We start from the raw sequence: 22,665 nt of genomic DNA, 5'->3' as shown, positions 1-22,665 counted from the left end.
AGCACCAGGAGTGACTGTCCCAAAGCAGCTGCAGTTCCAAAGCCTCCCTGTGCTGAGGGTGAGATCCACCTCTGCCAGTGGAGTGGGTCAGACACTCTCAGAGGAGAATGGGAAGACAGGCTGGTGTGCTTATTTATTGGAGACACCCCTTTCTCTCCACAACTCCCAGGGGTGGCTGGTGTCACTGGCTCGGACATCAGGGTCTGACCCAGAGCTGCCTAGATCTTTTAAGTCTGTAAAAAAGCTTTTTCCATAGGGGAGGGGAAAAGAGATCAAGTGTTGTCAACGTGGAGATTACCGCCAGGGCATCGCGGTGTGGAAACTAAAGCCACATGCCTCAGTAGTGAGTTTGTGGGCAGAGCTGTTTTGGGCACTGGATATCCTGATGCAATGCATCAGTGGAAGTCAGATGAAAGATTGCCTTAAAGACTTCCAAAGTAAACCCACCTCACTACCATTCATGCAGAGATGCTGAGGAGATGGATATTTTTGTCCACCCATGTCATCTGGCATGGCGTGAGCTTTGTTTGTGTACACAGAAAGTAAGTCTGTATGGTTTTTCAAATACACCCCTCAGTACAGTATTTGAAATATGTACCCAATGCAGAGAGAAAATGTAGGAAACTGTATGGAACCGAGAGGCTAGGGAGGCCCTGTGTGTTATGCTCGGGGTGGAAGCAGAATGCACATCAGAATACATCAAAAGGAAAACTGATCACTTTCTACTTTCAAAAGGCATTAATATTTTACAGCTGCCATTACATTTTGAAGAGTGCCCAGGTATTTATTGGTAGTGCCATAGCTACCTAGTCCAGAGCCGTGAAGGAGGAGATACCTGTTTTTCAAGTTGTTCTGTTCACTTATCCCTCGTGTCCTAATTCACACCCTGTCCACCCCAGCGCTGCCGTAACTAAATGAATGTCTGGAGTCATGGTTGTGTGTTCCCACACCAGCTGCCCTTTGTGAGGCTCCCAAGAGTTTTTTGCCCCTAAAAAGCAGCAGGTCAGGTCCGCTGAGAGACAGCTTCCTCCAGTGCTCAGGTCTGTGGAGCAGGACCATTCCCTTCGCCACGTCAGCTGCCGACAGAAACACATCATATTTTAAAATGCACTTTTAAAAAATCAGATAGTATCTTCTGGTTCAATAATAAAGTAATTATGTGCTTAAAATAGCACAGGAGAGGGGTCCTGTTTCAGATTAGTCTACATAGCACAAATGCTGGGGGCTGGTTTGGAGGTTGCTTGAAGGCTTTCTTGCGAGAAGGTCTCGGGTGCCTGTGCTGGCTTTTGAAGGGCTTGCTCAGGCCTGATCAAACTCGGTCAGGCGACAGCGTATCAGATCTATTCCTCTCATCAGTCACATGTTAGCTGTAACTGTCACCAGATTTGCAATTTAATGTGTGCAGCTCAACACTTCCAATTAATCCAGGCTGGGTATTTAACAATCTATCATTTCAGAGCTAGCACTTCACAGAGCTGTGTGCAGGGCAGCCTCACGCTGGGTACATCAGGAGCCCTGCAAGGCTGTTTTCACGCACACGAATTTTACTCTTGCCTTGTCACTGTTTGGTGGGTTATTTATAGAATCATAGAATGATAGAATTCTAGGGGTTGGAATGAACCTTATAGATCATCTAGTCCCAGCCCACTGCCATGGGCAGGGACACCTCCCACCAGAGCAGATTGCTCAAGGCTTCATCCAACCTGGCTTTGAATACTGCCAGGGTTGGGGCTTCTACTACCTCCATGAGCAACTTGTGCCAGTGTCTCACCACCCTCACAGGAACAAAACTTTTTCCTAATATCTAGTCTGAATTTTCCCTCCTTCAATGTGTATCCATTGCCCCTTGTCTTGTCACTGGTTTACTTGAATTTCACAGACTTAGGAAGTGTTAAAAAAATCAGAAAATAAAGGTTTATAATAGGTGATTCAGCAGTAAGAGGCTTTTGTGATCTTCTATGGGAAGCTACTATTTTTAGTGAATTATTATAAGCAATAGCATCACTCACACTTATTTATAAAGGCATGAAAGAACGCCCATGCGTGTTTCTAAATAGTCAATGTATAGTAACGGCCATATGCTGAGAATGAGCAAAAATAGCATCCAACACTCTGGTTTCCACAATGCTGCGTGAGAGTTGTGCTGTGATCTTTGCATCTAAGAAATGAAAAACAGATGGATTTTTTTTTCTGGTTCGTCTTTCTAGCAATACAAACCCCAAGTCTTCATGGCGAAAGTCTTGCCTTGCAGTAAAACTGCATTGTTTTCATTGAGGTCTAACTGGGTGACCACTGAGGTTTGGGAGGACTCTTCCAGTAGCTTCAGCAGCTGGCAGGCGGGGGCTGTGCTGACAGTGGTAGCTATTGTTATGGGAGTTCCTGTACATATAGTGTTCAGGTTGATTAGTTGTGTGTGCCTGCACTTCTCTTGGGGCTCCCTGGCATGGAGAAGGAGAAATGCAGCGATGCTGTGCTCAACAGGCTCCAGAAATAAAGTGTGGTGCCATTTCCAAAGTTCCCACAGTGGAAACGCATTAAGTGCTGGGGCTGGCCATTAAGAAAAAAATAAAGAAAATAAAGATGCTATCTGCTGGTGATACCACTCCTGAACAGAAATTAGAACTGTTTTGATCTGGCTCTGCAAAGACCCAGCCATGTGTGTCCAGTGCAGATTTTTTGTATGTAACTCCTTGGGTTTAAGTTCAGTAAGGGGCAGCATCTTTATTTTTCTTGCTGGTTGTAAGGCCAACAAGGCTCATAAAAGGTCTAGAACATATCTTACAAGGAATGGCTGAGAGAATTTGTTTTATTTAGTGTTGAGAAGAGGTGTGTCAGGGGTGACCTCATGGCTCTCTGCAACTACCTGAAAAGGGGTTGTACAGAGGTGGGGGATGTCTCTCCTGCCATGGCTGCAGGGAGAGGACTAGAGGGAATCACATTAAACTGAGACAGGGAAGATTCAGATTAGATATTAGAAGAAGATTTTCACTGTGAGAGTGGTCAGTCATTGAAGAATTTTAGTTTGCCCAGGGAGGTGGTGGAGTCACCATTCCTGGAGGTGTTTAAGAGGTGTCTGGATCTGGCACAGAGTGATATGCTTAGGATTTAGGAGTTACAGTGGTAGTGCTTGGTTGATGGTTGGACTTTACAATCTTAAAGGTCTGTTCCAACCTTGATGATTCTATGTCCCAGTCAAGCCTTGGGATTTTCATGAATTCAGCACCTTGCAAGACAAATGCCTTCCTGCTCTTAATTAAGTTAAATCCTTTGATTGAAATCAGTTGCATTTGTGAACTTTGGGCAGCCATGATACAGAGTGGGTGGAAGGGAGTAAAAAAGGTGGCTCTTGACAAGGTGTCCTAGCAACCTCCCAATGACAGTGCCTGCCTCCTGATTCCCAAATCCCATTTTAATGTGGAAAAGTATTGTTGTAGTGTGCACGGGCTAACACTTTATTTTTTTAAGGGGATTCCTGTAGCAAAGGGTGCTGAGGTACATGCCTCCTGATGCCGGGAGGAGTTGCTGGAGAGTCTGACCTTGCTCTTTCTCTGCAGCTGCATTAGTTAAAGTATCAGCATTTTCCTCGCTCACTGCTTCCCGTCTCCCAACACCCAGTGGAAAAAAATAAGCAACAACCAGCATGCTCTACTCACAGCAAAACAAATGTTATTTATTAGAGTCCTCATGTGGTCAGAGCATGTCTGACTGTAAAATAACTGGAGATTTTTCTGCTAACTGGAAGCGTGATTCTCTGAGGCAATTTCCAGGCACTGTATATTTTCAGCTAAGTTTTATTTACGTCAGCGTAGCGATTTGCAATATCACTGTTTGCAAAGAGTGAGGCAGCGGTTGTTTCAGCCAGAATTAATTTTTTAATCTTTTTTTTTGTTTAGGAAAAACTTTCAAGCCATGATTCAATTCCCATAGCTCCATGTTTTGAGATGCTTTTCTTTTTGAAAAGGAGGGCATAAACCTCCCTGGTGGGCAGGTCCCAGCTAGGGCAGTGGGAAATGAGGTGTGTGTGTCAGGAAGGGTTTGTTTCCCCTGTGCTAATCACCTTCCTCTGTTGTAATGTGGCACTGCACGGTGCCCTTCATGTGGGACAGAGGCAGATCATAGAATCATTAGGGTTGGATGAGACCTCTAAGATCATCACGTCCAAACATTAACCTACCACTCTGCTGTAACCCCTAAACCATATCCTCCAGCCTCAGATCCAGACACCTCTTAAACACTTCCATGGTGGTGACTCCACTGCGTATTGCTCTCCTGTCTGAGCCGGCACATTTCGGAGGATAAATTTTTCCTGTACTTAATGTTTTCCCAAGGAGCTTAAATCCCTCAAGGCTCTGCTCTTCTGGGGTGGGGGATGATGGGCAGAGATGCAGGCAGAGAGCTAATTACAGTGGAGGCTTCTTCTAGGTGTTCCCCTACCACCAAGGTCAGAAAACTCCTTTGAAGAGAGGATGAGTAGGAGAAACCAGAGGCACCTTTCAGATACTGAGCTGGCTTTCCTCCCCTAAGTCTGTGGGATAGTTTTTTCCCTTTTTCTGCAAGAGGACATGCTTGGGTAGGGCTGACCCTGTGTCGTCCCACATATCCTTTCCAGGACTGTGAGGACAGTGGCTTTTGCCAGCTGGGTGTGAAGGGATGTACTCTGTGGGACCCTGGTGCACACTCTCCCACCTGCTTTTGCTGTACTTTTGGTTGGATTTTTGGGAGCTGCCTTAGGAGCTTGCAGATGATACCAAACATCAAACATTGAAAATGTTTGGGTTTCAGGAAAGATTTCTTTTCTGTCTGTAATTTTCTTAATGCTTTTTTTCTCCCTGCAAACTTCCATAATTTAGGGAAAATGTAACAGTCTGAAATACATAATATTTGGTTAAATATGGAAATTGATGTATATCAGTACAACATGGCTGGGTAGATACTGCAGGAGAACTCTGTCTTTTTTTCTTTTTCTGCGTCTGCATCTCACTACTTTATTAAATTTATATAAATTTTTCTGGTTTGCAAAAACTCATGGGAAAGAGGAAGAAATTCTGAGACCTCTTTGGGTTTGGGATTTCGCATTCCTTGAGAAGAGCAGCACTGTAGCCTTACAGAGCTAGGCAGAAAAGCACTGTATGGAACCAGCAGATTGGTACTTCCTAAAGATCTCCTTGCTTAGGCTCTCAAGTGCCTTTCACTAGGAATTCCTGCATAGATGCACACAATTGACATTTAATTATTTATACTTTGAAGCCACTGCATCTGTTTTCATGTTTGCTTGCAACTGAATCTCCTTGGGGACTTTAAAGCAAACAAAATGTAAAACTGGTAGTTGAAGCAAGCTTTGAGTTGCTTCATGAGAAGGCACAGACACTGGTCTGGGCGGATGGGAAAAATGTGTTGGATTATTCACGACCTCCTGTTTCAGCAATAACCACATGCAAAGAAATGTTTCATTTTGCTTTTCTTAAAGAAATAATTTTTGGTGGAGGCTGTCCGTAGGGGTGTTCATCCTGAAGGAGGTTTGTGTGACATAAGCTGAAAACTGAAAATCAGGTGGGCAAGCAGAGCCATGGAGAATCCAGACTCCCTCCAGTCAGCAGGGGGATGATAAGCTGAAGTCCTTTTCAGTGCTATTAGATCTAATGCCTTTCTCCACTGCGTGGCTACCAGACAACTTCATTTGCTGAAGTTAGAACATTAAATATGTTAATACAATATAAAATAAAGTGTAATTCTCCCAAGTGAACATTAGTGACATTTATGGGTCTGCAGATAGCATTTGTTTTTCTTCTATCATGTGTTAGTGTCCCACTTGTTAAACAACTGCTTTTGAATTGTAGCCCTAACTTTACAGTTTAGGAGACCGGATCTGAAATAACAAATTCACCACTCACTACAAAACACTGAAAGAAAAACAGACCAGTGTGTAACTTGGACTCAGCAGCCACCAGCTGCACCTCATCTTGCTAATCTTTAGGCCTTTTTTTTTACAAAAAAAAAAAAAGGCATGGACTTTTAAGAGTTAAGTTACACAACTCTCTTTTTATTTTTAAAGTGAGTGGATTCCTTGTTGCGTTGTTGAGGATGATAAATTGATACCACATGTTGCTTCCAGACAAAAAAGACTCTGTATTGCAGTGGAAGCACTTGCAGCTGGTGTCTGAGTTAATGGACGGGCTCCACAAGGTAAACATGGCTTGGAAGAGGCTGCAGCAGGCACAGGGAGGGGAAATTTTCTCCATTTTAAAGGCTCAAGCATTTGCTGCTGTTGCTTGACTGGGTCTGAGTGTTGAAATAACACACAGTCCCAGCCTCCCTGGAAGACTCGTTCAGCTGTTTGTATCAAACGAGGGGTTTGGCGCTTTGGGGATGTTTGAGTGTCCTTCTCTGGCAGCTTTACCCCTTTGCAGCCTTATCAAAATACCAAGAGAGACACATATAATTAGGACATGGCAGCTGATTTCTGGGGTGGGTATTTTTGGAGCAAAATGTGGCTGGATCTCTTGAGGAGTATTAACTGAACAAAATGCAGTACAATGGATCAACATTTATTAAAGCTGAGAGCATGGCCCTGAGTTTGGGGAAAGTGCTGTCACCCCTCGTGTTGCTGCCCTGGCTGCTATGGGCACCTCTTCTCCTGGTGCCATCAGCCTAAGCCAAGGTAGGGCAGTGGTGCTGCTTGCCTGTGGCACTGCACCATCCCCTCCTTGCAGCAGTTCTGCCCTGCCTCATGTGTTGCCCTGCCCTGGCTCTTCCTTGTCTCCAGGGACAGTCATTCTTCCCTGCAGGACCACTGTCGTGAGGGACTGGGACCCAGCTGGAGTGGCCTTAGGGCAGCACATGATGCTTTTGATGTTATCTGCAGAAACCTCAGTCCTCTGGCTCTGAGTAGAGCACAGGGCATTCTTCAAGTCCAGTATAAATAGTAACACTAATAAAGGGAGGAGCTCATCGTATTTCTTTTCTGCTCTGCTCGTGTACAGTCCATGTGTTGTACCCATCGGTGATAGCTGAGCTGTTGGCAGCCTGGCTAGCATCTATCCCATCCACATATGGTCTCCAGGACAGATGATGGAAGTTCCTTTACAGATCTTTTAAAGTTTCTCATTGCATTTTGGCATGGTAAAAGGCGTTATGTTTCCATCATTGTGGCCTAAATCATCTCCCACATAAGTCAAAGACAAATCCCCAATAATTTCATCAGCTGCGTGTTCAAGTGATAAACTGTATTTTCTTTCCTTCTCCACCTCCTTTGTGGTTTGTTGATGGTCATATATTAGTAATGCACATGGTTGTGAGCAAAGATTGTCCCAAGACCTGTATTTTTAGCAGATGGGAGTATTTTTTGACAGCTCAGAAAACAGGTACAAAACACAGTTCTTTCAAACCAGATTGCAGCCTGGTAGCACAGTGCAACAGCCTTTGCTGATGTGAGTTGTCAATCCTGGTGACTTCTGTAGGAAAACTTGCATGTGCAAGGATAATAGGATCCAGCCCTAATTTGATTTGGCAGAGCATCCAACACAAGGGGAAACCAAGAAACTCAGATACTGTTGCTGAAGAGGTTAGTGGGGGAGGTTATGTGAAAGAAGTGGGTTTTAAGGCAGTGTTTGAACAGAGGGTGGAGATGGGGTGCACAAAAATAAATTGGCCCATAATTATGCTTAAGAAAACAGTCTTCCTACATAAGAAAAGCAAAGAAAAACAGAAGGAGTGTAAGTGGCATAGTGCTTAATGTAAAGGAAAACAAACTCCATGGATTTTTTATAACCACCAATTTTCAATGCAAAAGTATTATTATATTCTTTTATTATTTGTGTAAAACCAACACTGAGCAAAAAGATATAATAAGAAGAAAATTACACATGTGCACATGCATATCCACACATGCAGGAGCCCTCATCTTGAAAGGTGCCTCAGTCTCACAATTTTAGCATTTAGGACTTTTCATGGGTTTGGGCCAAATAGTTTCATAGTACAGATACCACCAGGAGAAATAAGCCATTTTATAGGAATGCTGAAAGGCTAAAAACTGTTAGCTGCTGGCACTTTGGCTGAGTGTTTTTATATGTGAAGCTGTGTGTGGCACACTGTGTACACCACCTCGGGTGTTTCTTTTCTAAGATATATTTTTCATTAGCAGGAGTCACAAAGCTCTGTATTTTTACACTCAGCATTTTCAGATGGGGAACAGCATGGTTTGTATGGCTCTTGAAGCCTGGCTTGGTGTGATGGTCTAACTCTGATTGTCCTTGTCCTGCTGCAAGGTCTTTGCAAGGAGAGATCCCCATGCACATGTTCTCATCAGTGGTTGTCCATGAAAGTTACAGAATGAATGTGAGAGCTATGTCTGCATTGATGCAGTACCAACTGGTTATTTTTCAAAAACACAGGAGTTGTCCCACCAGTTGTTCCAGGGAGAAACCTGAGGAAGTAAGCAGTGGTGCCTAATTATTAGAAGTTAGACTGTTGCCAGACTCAAAATAAAGTTAAAATGTTCTCAGTTAAACAATGAAAAGCTCTTTTCTTCCTTAGACTGAAGAACTATTACTGTGCAACTCAATTCACTGTATTTGGATGGCATGAGAGTCCCTCAGAAATGGACAAGTTTATAGCTGAGGCAATGACCCAAACTTCTCTTGAGCATGTCAGCAAAGTCTGCTCTGCTGCTTTGTGCAAATTGTTTAAAACATAACAGTTGCTATTTTGAAACGTGGTCCGTATGATTTCTCTTTTCATTAAGTGATAATCACAACCACGACTGCTGTCTGCGTGCATGAAGAACTTCAGGCTTGTTTTCCATTTCACAATCTGACAAAAACCACAACACTCAACGGGGGGGAAAAGAAGGCATTTTATACTGAGAAGAATTATTTTAAAGAAAGCTGGGCTGCATTTCTTTGTACATTAAATGTGTCTCCAGCCTACTATTGTCAAACCTCCATTTATCCTAAGGATGCAAATGTCGAGATGTCAGTGATTTGTTGATTGATGCATTCTTTGTCCAGTTAAATCTGGAATTTCGTCAGTGTTTTGTAAACGCAGGACACTTGTCCTGGATGGTTTGATTATTCTATGGTCCTGTTGGCTTTGTGTTTTCAAAGGATGTTGATAGAACAAATGTGATTTTATTCTCTTCATAGGTATACCTGGTAATTGCCAAGATTTAAGAAAAAAGAACTCATGCAAATCTTTAAACTTTTAAACTTGGAGGAATAGCACGAGGGGTTTTGCAAAGTAATATGGGATAGCTCCAAAAATCTTTTGACTTCCACATGGAAGAAAAAACCCATTTGTTTCCCAAACCTGGAAACATTCACACTGGCAAATACTATTTGCTTTTCCTTTCTTTGATCCGTATTTAAAGCACAAGATCAGCAGGATGAATGAACTGGGATTTTCATCTCAGTTATTTTGATTTAAATCTGGTGCCATTTCACTTGGTGTAGCATGGACTGGTTTTCTCAGCCTCTTTCTCGTTCTGTGGTGGATGTCACTGGTGTGAGCCAGCATGGTTTTTGGATGGTAGATGTTGCTGCCTGGTACAAGTGGGTAGAATGCAGAGCAGACTGTGTGCAGTCCCCCCTGAAAGTACAGTATTTCATAGCATCCTGTAGAGCACAGAGTGTGCAACTGTGTACAGCAGCTTTATACAACTCTGTACCCAGCAGCTTACAGGGACAGGGATATCGTTGCATACTGTGTCACATCATGTTTTGAAGATTATGAGGATACTATAGTGAGGGGACAGCTGGCCAACTACTGCAGTACGGGCGTAATTCTGGTGCCTCTAATCAAGAGAGAAAGTACAGCTTAGTCATGCACAGAGTGCCCGTGGGAGAGGAGCAACAGCACTCGCAGTTTTCTCAAGAATTATTATAACAAATATACAGCACACATGCCCATGAAGAATTAAAAAGACATTTGCAGAGGCTGCAATGAGTGCGACTGCCCTTCCAGCCAGATTTTTGCTGTGCCTTTGCAGTTTTTATTTCAAGGAACTGTTGGCAAGATTACTCTATACAAGTATAGAGGTTTGTCCTGAGCAAAAAGTGAGGGAGAAGTGCCTAGCTCCTTGCTAGCAGAAATGGAGCTGTGTCACACTCCTTCCCTTAGGATGCAGCTTTTGGGAGTGTAGAGATGGACACCGTGACTGCACAGCTAGTGCAAGCTTGGGGTTCACTTTACAGCAGCATGCTGCCACGGCACAGTCACAGTGCAACCCTCCCATATCCAGCACCTGAGAAATCCATGGAGATGTCCAGGAGGGCTCAATGCTTTTATTCATGTTGCTGTTTTCATGTGATTTGGGTTGTAAAAGAAGTCAGGTGCCAGTCTTGACGTTTTGTTTTGTTCCTTTCCCGCAGAATTCCATCCGGCACAACTTGTCACTCCACAGCCGATTCGTCAGGGTGCAGAACGAAGGCACCGGGAAAAGCTCTTGGTGGATGATCAACCCAGATGGCGGAAAAGGCGGCAAGGCGCCGCGGAGACGCGCCGTGTCAATGGACAACAGCAACAAGTACACGAAGAGCAGAGGGCGGGCGGCTAAGAAGAAGGCAGCCCTGCAGACCGCCCAGGAGACCAGCGAGGACAGCCCAACTCAGCTCTCCAAGTGGCCAGGGAGCCCCACCTCCCGCAGCAGCGACGAGCTGGATGCGTGGACAGATTTCCGCTCCCGTACGAATTCAAATGCCAGTACAATCAGCGGCCGCTTGTCACCGATTCTGGCAAGCACCGAACTAGATGATGTTCAAGACGACGATGCTCCACTTTCTCCCATGCTCTACAGTAGTCCATCGAGCTTGTCCCCATCAGTAAACAAACCGTGTACTGTGGAGTTGCCTAGGTTGACTGATATGGCTGGGACAATGAACTTGAATGATGGACTGACAGATAACCTCATGGATGATCTCTTGGACAATATAACACTCCCTCCGTCCCAGCAGTCGCCCACAGGAGGGATAATGCAGAGAAGCTCCAGTTTTCCTTATGGTTCCAAAGGTTCAGGGCTCGGTTCTCCGTCAAGTAGTTTCAACAACGCTGTGTTCGGGCCGTCGTCCCTGAATTCCCTCCGCCAGTCGCCCATGCAGACAATTCAGGAGAACAAGCAGGCCACCTTCTCTTCCATTTCTCATTACAACAACCAGACGCTGCAGGATCTCCTCGCCTCTGATGCACTCAGTCACAGCGACGTCATGATGACGCAGTCTGACCCACTCATGTCACAGGCTAGCACAGCTGTGTCCGCCCAGAATTCCCGCAGGAATATAATGCTCCGCAACGACCCCATGATGTCATTTGCCGCACAGTCCAGCCAGGGTGGTCTGGTCAATCAGAACCTGTCCCATCACCAGCACCAGTCCCACAACTCCTCTCTCAGTGGCAGCCGTGCCTTGTCCAACTCTATCAGTAACATAGGCTTGAGTGACTCCAACAGCTTGGGATCCACCAAACATCAGCAGTCACCTGTCAGTCAGTCTATGCAAACACTTTCTGACCCACTGTCAGGCTCCTCTTTGTACTCCTCTAGCGTGAACCTCCCGGTCATGGGACACGAGAAATTTCCAAGTGACTTGGACCTGGATATTTTCAATGGGAGTCTGGAGTGTGACATGGAGTCCATTATCCGCAGTGAACTCATGGATGCCGATGGGCTGGATTTTAACTTTGATTCCCTCATCTCAGCTCAGAACGTTGTCAGTCTGAATGTGGGGAACTTCACTGGTGCTAAACAGGCTTCATCACAGAGTTGGGTACCAGGCTGAAGGATCTTTGAGAACAGGGAAAATGGGCAAACAGGTCAGTGCCCCATAGATGTGGTAAAATAATTGGTTCCTTAGTTTTATTGGAGTTTGCACCAAAGCCTTAATAGTTAGTGCACACTAATGATATTAATTTGGCTCGTGATGGCTTTGCTATGTGTTGGTATGCAACAGGCCCAACCAAGAAACGTGGAGGTGGGGAGGGAAATGAGGCTAAGCTATAAAAGCTGTTCTACTGCAACACTGTCAGCATCTGATGCTTAGCGTCCTCCTTAATTTAGGCATGAGAAATGTTAATGACAAATCGGGCAAACCAAGGTGGAATATTTGTGGGTTTTAGGAATCACAGTGCTCTAACTCATCTTCTTTGAAGTCGCAACAGATGGATTTTTTCCTGCAGCCCAGGCCACATGTAGCCAAGCTGTGTTACGCAGGGACAGGGCAGGGGGCTCTGCAGTCAGTGAAGCAGTGTTGCTGCAGGGGAGAGGAACAGTCTCTGCAACATCAGTGCATGTACTGGGGATCAGGGGTGTGGGACAGATCTGGACAGCATCAGAGGTTGTTGCTGCTGTGGTACAGCAACTCTAGCAAAGTTGTTTGGGTTTTTTTTTAAAATTGTATTTCTTGGCCAAAAAAAATATATATATAGCAAATGGAGGAATTATGTATTGGAATTGCAAAGATGGGATCCTGGTCTCAGGAATGTCCTGGGTTTAATGTTTTAAGTATGCAGAAATTGTTGCCTCTCCTCCCGCCCCAGCTGGGGTAGATAAAATTTTCTTTTGGACTCCATCAAGAGTGTATCTGTAGGTCTGGGTTCTGACATAGGTGCTTTTTAGGTGTTAGGCTCTTCAGATTAATTTTTTTCCAGGTTAACTGGGTTTTTTTCCATTGCTTCTTTTCCACAGGTGGGGGCACTTGAACTTGTAAACATTTTGTTTCTGTCATCCTTTTGTGATTCTGCAGTGTCCTGCCCATACCTCTGCCTGCTCACACATACATGTTCCCTGACTCATAGGGCAGGTGCCACACAAAGTGCCTTTTCTCCTTTGTTTATTTATTAGTATAAGGGTGTAGATTTCAAAATACAGTAGGATAAAAAGTTAGCTATAAATTATTGAAAGTGTTCTATTAACTTCAGAGTAGTATGCAGAGTATCTTGGTGGTGAGTTTATACGAGGCATTCATTCAGTTTGCAGCTTACTTCCAGCTTCCTTATTTTCCAGATGAGGGATGGAAAGAAGGAGTCAGTGTTGTTTGACTTCACAGTGCATAATTTGTCCCTTTCATCTTTAATTGCGTTTTCATTCACTGTTTCACAGTTAAATGTTCAAGGGGAAGCTTTGTGGTAGGTGAGCAGCAGTGGTGAACCTCCTGAATGTTTCCTGTGTGTACAGAGTACCTCAGGAGACATGTGCTGTGATCTGCTCTCTGTGAGGGAGAGCAAGACTGCCCAGGCATCCTCCTTTCAGCTGATCTGCAAAGCTTCTGTGCTCCGATGGAGCGGTTGGTTTGCACAGTCCTTTCTCTGTCAGTGGAAGGATTTCCTCTCACTGTTGCACATCATCTCATTCAAAGACCATTGCAGTGCATGGCCAGGAGATGGGCTGAGCAGATGGGCTGTAGAGGACACCATGTCCTGCTGACCCTGCACGAGACAGCACCTTGGCAAGGCCAGAGCCACAACTGAATTGTGGGTTTTCTTCAGTTCCAGCGCTGGAGGGAAAAAGAGAATTGAATCATGAACCAGGAAGCAAAACTTCGCAGAAGGTCACACTTGCTGGCAAATTCTCTCTTCCTCCAGGTGCATGAGCTGCTTGGATGTAAAAATCTTTTCTGCGTGGTGTGAAAAAAAAAACGGCTGTAGGAACTTTATTGCTGTGAAACATCCAGCAGTACAATCTGCCAAATGGGGCCTGAAAAATAGATGTTATTGACAGTTTTGCTTGACACAGGCAAATAGGGCAGTCTCCTGCTTCCACCGCTTCATTTGCTGTGTGTAGGTAGAAGCTGCCGTGGGGGACTTGCCTAGGCAGTGTGGAGGAGACAACCACCCAACCTCCTCCCCGATGCTGCTGCTGCTGCCTCTTCACCCCAGCCGCTGGCAGCCACGGGAAGCACAGCTGCCGTGATCCTTTTCAGGCTGCTCCCTCCGAATAAAGGAGCTGACACATCTGTGTGAGTGGAGTCTCATTGCAGGGGACAGATTTATTAACGAGACAGCTCTCCTCGGCGGATTACTGTCCAGTCATCTGTGGAAGCCTCTCTCCCTCTCTCTGACAAGTGGACCGGCTGCTGTGAGGTGCCTCCGGTATCAGGTGCAAGCACAGATGATTTCTGCTGAGCTGGTTCATCGTGCACCCTTCCTCGTCTGTTAAGCAGCTCTGTTTGAGAGTTTGCCTCCCTATGAGCATCTCATATTTTGATAGTGGCTCCTCCCATGACATCAGATGCAGTCATTCTGAATTGATTTTCTTGGTTGCTTCTCCACTGTAGCAATAGGGACCCCCAAATTCAAATCTCTCAGCGATGTTTGTGACGCCAGTAATGAATCTTTACAGGCTCAAGGACTGGGGAGCACTTTCAGCAGAACAGCCTGGCACTTGTTCAAGCTAAATCCGTTTCACAGGGATGGCCAGGTGTGTTTTGCAGGCAGGCAGAGGCAGTTACAATGGATTATTGGCATACCTGGGAATAGTGAGTGCTGTGTTTTCTATGAAAAATAAGAGAAACGTTGGAGTCACTTTTCAGGAAGCAAAGAAAGAAGGCAAATACGTAGGTATTCAGTTTATACATACTGTAGGTAGAGAGGGAGGTTTACTTTGAAAGAAAATCAACTACAGTTTCTTCATAGGGGAATAAAAAACCCCTGCAGGAGGTGCCACTGTTGGGGGTTTAGTGGCTGTGCATGTTTTCTGCACAGAAGCCTGTTCATGGTCCCTGGAGAGAGCCCTGCCCATTCCCACCACACTAGCTCTGTGCCCGTAAGCCTGGCCATGCCCAGAAGGGCCCTCATTGAGGCATATAACTGAATTTGGGGTTGTTTTGGGGTTTTTGTCTTACAGGAAGGAAAGGAGAAAATCAGTATGGGTTTTTTCTTGCTTTATTCACTCAGCCATAATTTTCTTCTCTTATGCTGCCTGGGGCATGTGTTCCCCTATCTCTACCTGCTTCCCAAGAGCACTGGATAATGCCCTCTGCCCACTCAGATAATCATCACCTTGGTATTTCAGCTTGTTTATCAATAAATAAAGACATGTCTTCCCTCACTTGTCTCTAGAATACCTTTTATTTTGAAATTAATGGATCCTCTCTTAGTCTGGGATTCCCACAACTCTGCACTTTGCTCTGAGGTCCTTATCAGCTGGCGAGTCCAAAGGGACTTGGCTTTTGCCAAAGAGTAGTCCTAAACAGAGTATCAGGGGAAACTATTCAGGACATTTGCTGCTGTGTGGAAGATCAGGGGCTGGCGAACAGTTACTGCTTGGGCAAATGTTTTCTCCAGCATCAAAACCCATCCAAGAAGTTGTTCTTACCTGGATTGTTTTGGTGATCCAGCTTCCAATGGCACAGTTGGGCAGGGGCTGGAGAATGGCTCAACATAAGCAGGGCAGGAACTTCTTGAGCTGGTGTCACCATCTAGAAAACTCATCTGAGCTGCATCTTCTGACAGAGACTTCAATGTGCCATTTAGTGGGATGCCTCTGGGGTCTGTAACAGAGCTGTGCTGGAGTCACGTTGACTCGTTTGAAAATTACATGTAAAATACTTGACAGATCAGTTAAAAGTCACTCATTTTGCCCTTGTATCATGTAGGTCCCACATGATCTTACTGCAGCAGTAGAGTGCACAAGCTGCAAATAGCAACATCACGTAATGTTCACACAATTTGATGATTAACATCTCTGATTTTAAAAAAATATCTTAGTAAACTCAGAAAATGTCTGTTGGTATTTTGTTAGTCCATATCAGCTTGGACTATTTGCAAATTTATTACATGGTGTTCAACCTGCTTCTAGGTACAATTCATACCAAAGACAAATAGGTCTGAGGATGACCTACTCTTTACAACACCGTCTTAAAAATGAAGGTTTGTATTCAAAAGGTCTCCACTTGGATGGAGTTTTGAATCAGAGAGTTCTGTACAATATGCAACAAAGAAGATGATTTTTATTTTTTGCCGGAAATCTTCTGCCCATGAAAGCTGTAATGTGGAAACCAGAATTGGTGGACCTCTTGCCTGTGGACATTGACTGCCTCAGGACCACTGCTGCACTTCATCCTCTCTGTATTTTTAAAACTGAGGCCTTAGGGGTAGGGCTGGCAGGTTTCTCATGCAGAGTCAAGGTGGGGCTGGCTGCTTTAAAAAAATCTAAAGGAAATTCAAGAGCAGCAAATTCTTCTGCTCCATTTCTAACAGGTTAGTGGTTAAGGTGGTGACGCTTGTAACATTGAAGTGTTGTTTCAGCCAGCCCAAGTTTTGAAAAGTGGTTTTGTGACTAGCTGAGCATCACACATGCCAAATTTAGTCTTTGAACAAAAATACCGATGTAGAAAATGTATTTTGTGGGGAACAGAGATCCCTTTAACTTCGAGGAGGGCCCACCCTGAGCAGGCTCCTCGGTCCTCTGGTACACATCAGTGACACAGGAACAAACTCCACACTCGTGGCTCCACGGGAGGGGAGAGCTGGGCAAACCCTGCTGGGGCTGTACCCCGTGCAGTCCCACTAAACCCATTAAGCCCCATGCACACAGGGGCCAGTCCTGTGCTTGCAGGGGTGCTGTGGCTTTTGCTGTGTGAAGACAGCAGGAGCTGACACACAAAGACAATGAATTACTCGCTCCTGGGAGTAGGGCTTTTTGGGTTTGGTGTTTTTTCTTAATCTGGGGTTATGTTTTGGGGTTTTATTAACCCAGAGAAAAGATCTGTAAAAGCCAGGATTGCCTCCACAGGCTTGTGTTATGAGTGTACAGCAGCTGAAGCCAGGACAGTGGTCTGATCCTGTGGTTTGGGTGTTCTTCTATTGGTGTTTTATATAGATAGATTTTTTAGTACCTCATGCTTTGTCATGTGATTTCAGCAGCAATAATTAGGCAGAAACTTGCTGTCCCTGCAGATGCCAAGATTACAGGATGACATACTCTCACCAGATGACAGCACAAACTGATATTTTTAGAACAGCCCGCATCAACTGGTCTCCCCAGTGCTTTCCTTCTTGGATCAGCAGTGCGCAGGTTTTGTTACAGGATGAGTCTTTGCAAATCGTCTTTCTCATGTGAATGAGCCATAATGATTGTTTAGAGCTGCAGATTGGTGTTGGTCCCCAGATATGCTGTTGCCTGATAGCTGGGCTGGTTACAAGTGTTTTTTCTTTCTTCTTTGCTTCTTGTGAGCCAGACTTTTAAATAGCCCCCCTGAAAGCATATTTTCTTGAAGAAGTGCGTAATAAGAGATCCTTTTTAGAAACATAGCGTCATGCAGCTGAGGAAAGGTTGAGATCTTTTTTTTTCATAGCAATTCGGCACTCAGCCAAGGTGATGAACTGACAGCTGGAGAGGTTTAAGTCTTGTGTTGATGACAGCCAAAAAGCACAGGTATAGCCTGGGCAGTGGGAGCACACATATCTGAGTGGTACTGTATGTAAATAACCAGCCTTTCCTGGCCTGGGGGAGGAGGGTGGAGGGACGATGCTCATGCAGTACCACCCTGGGCTCCTGGTGCCGATGGTGGACAATCTCCAGCAGGATGCTCTGTTCCTGATCGAGTCCCTGATGGTATGTGGGGACACTGACCCCGTTAATTCAGGTACCTGTGGCTGGGTGGTGGGAATGCTCCACGCTGCTCCAGTCTACAGGGGCTGTTTAATCAGCTTTTCCACTCAGATTACTGTGCAGGGTGGCAGTTATTGGAGCCTGGCAGAGTGGACATCTGCTGAGCAGTAATCGGACCGAGACGCAGCTCAGCTAGTGGAAGCTGCTGTGCAGCCACGGTTGTCTGCCATTACTCCAGGAAAAAAGCCACTTTTTCCAGATGATGCTGTGGAGAATGGATTGCATTTATGCACTTTTACAGCTGAGCTGAACATCTTGCCCATTGTTTTTCCCTTGTACTGCCTGCTTCTCCTGGCTTTTCTAGGTAATTTATTTCATACAAATGGAGATAAAGTCTGGTTTTGAGGAAAGACCTTCCCTCCTGCCTTTTCTGCTACTTGTAAGTCATGACGGAAGATGTCCTGCCTTGTATCAATGTGGTGGAAATCCTCTTGTGTGAGCATTATTGGCCTGTCATTTCCAACTTACTGCAGAGGAAAATGAGAAGACTCCATAGCAGGGAGGATGTTTTTAAAATAGGCTTGGTACCCAGCAGAGAAAAAGAAACTCTCTGTGAGGACATTCAGAATAGCAGGTACATATAGTATGTTTCCATAGCACTATCAACTCATAATTCAGGATGTTTCCAGCTATGCAGGTACCTTTTACTCTAAAATGTGACTCTTATTCTTCAGATTCAAAAGTGCAAGCAAATTCCTTCTCTGGTCTTGCACAGGTGCAGTAGTTACCCATCCTTTTGTGTTCCATAGTAGACATCTCCTCCCCAGTGCTCCAGAGTGCCTAAAGAGAGCACCATTATTGCAGCTGATGGGCTTTATCCCTAACAGAAAAAGTATTTTGCAAGCATTTTTGGCCTTCTTCCTCTAGTCCATCAGCTTCCTGCCTAAAAGGTGCTGTGTTGAACACCCAGGCTGATGTCTCTTAGTCAATGGCAGTGTCACCCATAACAGGGTGGATTTGCACCCCACTCCTCAGGCTCCTGAACAAGAGGCAGGGGATGAAATTTACCAGAAAGTTGTCAAGTAAGAAGCCTGATGGCCTTATGGAGAGAAGTTCTGTTGTATCTAGACTCTTCTGTGTTGGCCAGGGCAGAGGATTGAACCAGCCGGATATGATGGCCCTCAACAGCAGTTGGGTATCAGCAATGCTTGTGCTGGAAAGGTGGTGTAACAGCACACTGACATGTCTGTAGGTGTACAGACAAGTGTGTCAGGACATGGTCTCCTTGTATGGGCAACAATATAGTGACATATGTAGCTATATGTAGACACATGCTTGCTCCTTTTGCAAGCAAGGGCAGAATTTCTTGTGAATTTGATAGTTCAATATCAGGTCCTGCTACATTAAGAAAACCCCAATCCAGTTTTCCTCTTAAGTGTGTGAGCACCAATGGACAATTTCTCTCTAGGTGTTTCCTATTCAACTGTAAAATGGATAGAAAGGATGTTACCCACCTTTGAGGGTAAAATGAACTGCCTAGAGGAACAGTGGAAATATTGTTGGAAATATTCCTTCCTTGACAGAGCCCCGAATAACCCAGCCTTCAACAGAAGGTTGGACCAGATGATGCTGAGTCCCTTCCAGTCTGGTATTTTCTATGAATCTGTAGACCAGTGGGGTATCAGAATAATGTGCTTATAAATACTTGTAGCACCTCACTACAGTTCTGGGCAAGACTTTTGTGCCAGGGAGCTGATCCAAGATGAGAAAATGATCTGCTGTGTTTGGTTACATTTCCTTCCAAAATACTTGGTTGTCTGCTATAGTTTGCAATGTGTCTTGGAGTGGAAGAGCAGCAAGAGAAGGAAAAGAGACACTTGTGTGCTTTATGTGCCTGTGCAACTACCAGCACAGCAACATTTTAGCTCCCATTAGCCCTAGTTCTGTGCTGGTGTTCTTCTTTCCACCCTTCTCCCTCACCCTCTGCCCCCAAGTCTGCGCTGGAAAATACCTATTTTTACATGTAGAACTTAAATAGAAAAAGTGAAGTTGCAACACGCCTGAAAGTTTAGGAAATAAAGCACATTAAGTTGCCAGCTCTTTTTTTCTCATTGGGCTTCTCGCCCTGACCTCAGGGTTACCTGTCAGCACAGAGTGCAGTGTGTGCTAAGCCTGTACGGTGTCACTGTGGCATACGTGCATGGCATCAGGATTCCTTACTTTTATTGTGCTTGAACAGAAAGTCTCATGCTGTAATTTTGTCATTATAGAAGGACTGGCTACAGTAGTTATCTCCCTTACTTGTTTCTAAAAAAATACTGTGTATTTTTCAGTCTTGAGCTGTGAAACCCCAGGCAGAAAATTAACTTGTAACCACACGTAATCAAGTCTTGCTTTTCGAGCCTACCCCCCTTTTGAAGTAGAAGCTCTACTGCTGGAGGCAATGATGAATTGAAGGGCAGAGGCTCCAGAATGAATGCACATCTGTCACTAAAGGACACAAATTTCCTTGAAAATGTTTGCATCCCAAGTCTCTGGACAGTAAAAGTAGTTGCTGGGGTTTCCTGTCTGTGGAGGGTCATTGCAAAGTGGAACCCAGGGGAAACACTTGTTATACAGACCTCCAAATGGTGATATTTTTCAAGATGCAATCCACTCAACAAGCCTTCCAGATAAATCAGGAGATCTTGGTAGGCTGCCATACAGAGGAGCTCTGTGTTGGTAGTGCAGTTGCCGTGATTATGTAAAGCAGCACATAACTTTTAACAGAAAGTGCTGATTGTTGTGTTAGGTCACTGATAAACCGGTGGAGATTATCTGTGCCTTGCTCTGGGGAGCGCTGATGCATCACCTTTCTATTCTGAAGGAATTTCCAGTGCTGCGTAATTGGCACCATTGGGAATCAAAGGGAGAAAGCAACAGGTGGCAAATGATCCTTCAGAGCTGCTCTGATGGTGCACAAACTGGTATGGGGCTTGGGAGATGGCTCTCTGGTTAAGTGGTGGAATGATGTGAGACAGAGGTGAGGAAATGTACTGGAGGGAAATCACAAGCAACAGCTTGGCCACCGAGTAAAGCAAGAGTAGCATTTGTAACTGGCCAGTAGTAAGGTGGAGGATGGGAGGGCAGAGAAGAGGAGAGAAGGAGCATCTCATCTCCTGCATGATTGAGGATGGGAGGGCAGAGAAGAGGAGAGGAGCATCTCATCTCCTGCATGATCGTTTGCAAGCAATTATGCAAACCTTTTAGCAGGGCCTATTGCAATAGGACAAGGGGTAATGGTTTTAAACTAAAATAGAGTAGATTTAGATTAGATGCAGGGATGAAGGTTTTTACAATGAGGGTGATAAAACAATGGAACAGGTTGCCCAGTAAGGTGGTAGATGCTCCATCCCTGGATGTGTTCAAGGCCAGATAGGACAGAGCTTTGAGCAATCTGATCTAGTTGAAGATGTCCCTGTGTGCTGCAGGAGGGTTGGAATAGATGATCTTTAAGGTCCCTCCCAGCCCAAATCGTTCTATGATTCAGTGATAAATGGAGATGTAATTGAAGCACTTGCTTCCCTGCCTTGATACAGTTTTCATTGCTATGAATTGCTGCTAACTCAGGATAAACAGAGGCTTTTTGTGGTGAGACAGAAAGCAAGAGTGCGTGGGTCTACTGCAGACTTTAACGGGGTAATTTGAAGGCAGGTTAAGACTTTGATCTACTTCTTTTCATTTTTAATCCATTTGCAAAGTCCATGTAAACAGAGCTGTTAATGTGGAATGTGGTTTGGTTTTGCTTTGAGAAAATTTCACCCCAGCTATGCATCTGTCTCCTAAATGTTGGCACTGTCTGAAGGACAGGTGTTGTCAGGAAAAAATACTGGGCAGTGCCACTTCCACAAATGATGCTCATCTTCATCCATCCTCCGTTTTTTTCTCTTGTCACTTGGTTTCATAGTACAGTATTTCACATGGATTTTGAATTTCAATGTTCAACAATTCTCTGATACTGCAATCGGGAGTTTCTGTGCTTGTTTACTTTTAATTGATAATTTTATTCAAAGTCAGCAAGACTTCTCACACGTGCCAAGGTTAAGCCTGTGCTCAGCATAACTGGCAGCTGCACGAGAGGGAGCTGAGTTGCTGGGCTGCAGTATTTGGGCCCCAAGCCTTGCCTTTGGAGGAGGCTGTGCTTTGGGAAGTCACTCATTTCCAGCCCTCCTGGTGCGAAGGCTTTAAGAAGTAGAGAAAAGGGCATGCACTGGTCTGAGCTTCCTATGAGCCACTGTCCAGGTTTTATTGGGGGCTGCCAGGCCTGTCTGGGTATCTTCTGCTGACCTTGTTACGGCCATCAGGACACACTTACCAAATGGAGTCGTTGCCAGGCAGGCACATTAACGAACAGCCAGCGTTAATTTGCCCTTTGAAAACGAAGAAATCAATATGTTGATCCAGTCGGAAATCCCTTTATTCACCAAACAGTCTACCCCAAACCCTTCCACGTAATTAAGGCTAAAGCCAAATTTTGTTTGGGTGAAACACACAATCTGTCTGCTCCCTAAGCTGTGCTGAATGAAGTTCTCCCCTAATGGCGCAGGGAGCAGCTGTCATGCTATTGCTCTAATAACCATGAGACAAAATGATTAAATTTCCATCAATCATTTAGCATTATCAGAATAGGTCATTTTAATAAAATGTTATCATAGGATCAGTGCCTGGCACCTTAGAAAGGAGACAGTCTTTGAGTGATCCTCCTTGCAGGAGATGCTGGTCCAGATTAAACCAGCAGTTCCACTAAATCCACCATTTTTCATGAGGGTGCCTGATAGCAGGATCTTCTGAGAGGAGAGACATTCCTGTAATCAACTCAATGGCTTTTTTGTTTCAGCCACTGTCCTCTTGTTCTTGCACTGTGTGAAAAATCACCAGTCATTCATCTTTGGGAAAATCCTCAACAGGTAGTAAGTGGTGTGAGGGGACTAAGCCCTGGTTTCAGAAGTCATTTCAGAGCCAGAAGTTACATACCCAACAACATGGATGTCTACCAAGAGAGCTTTGTGAAGATGTGACAGGATTTCAAGGGAATGTTTAAATGTATATGCTTTCCCAAACCCTACTTGGTGCCTGCCTATATCCTTAAG

At 44.8% G+C, this 22,665-nt stretch overlaps 1 protein-coding gene across 1 annotated transcript in view; it reads left to right on the top strand.

The window, feature by feature from the left end:
• Positions 1-9,447: 9,447 nt before the first annotated feature.
• The window catches only part of FOXO3 (forkhead box O3), a 14,498-nt gene continuing 1,280 nt past the window's right edge, over positions 9,448-22,665 (top strand). Inside the window, exons 1-2 of the mRNA XM_009077914.1 lie at positions 9,448-9,588; positions 10,365-11,799. Of these exons, the coding sequence (XP_009076162.1) occupies positions 9,448-9,588; positions 10,365-11,765 (1,542 nt within the window). The 3' untranslated portion in view covers positions 11,766-11,799. The remainder of the gene's footprint in view (positions 9,589-10,364; positions 11,800-22,665) is intronic.

This window comes from Acanthisitta chloris, unplaced genomic scaffold (genome assembly GCF_000695815.1).
Source record: "Acanthisitta chloris isolate BGI_N310 unplaced genomic scaffold, ASM69581v1 scaffold8727, whole genome shotgun sequence".
In the NCBI taxonomy this organism is placed as follows: Eukaryota; Metazoa; Chordata; class Aves; order Passeriformes; family Acanthisittidae; genus Acanthisitta; species Acanthisitta chloris.
This window is presented reverse-complemented; position numbering and strand designations above follow the sequence as displayed.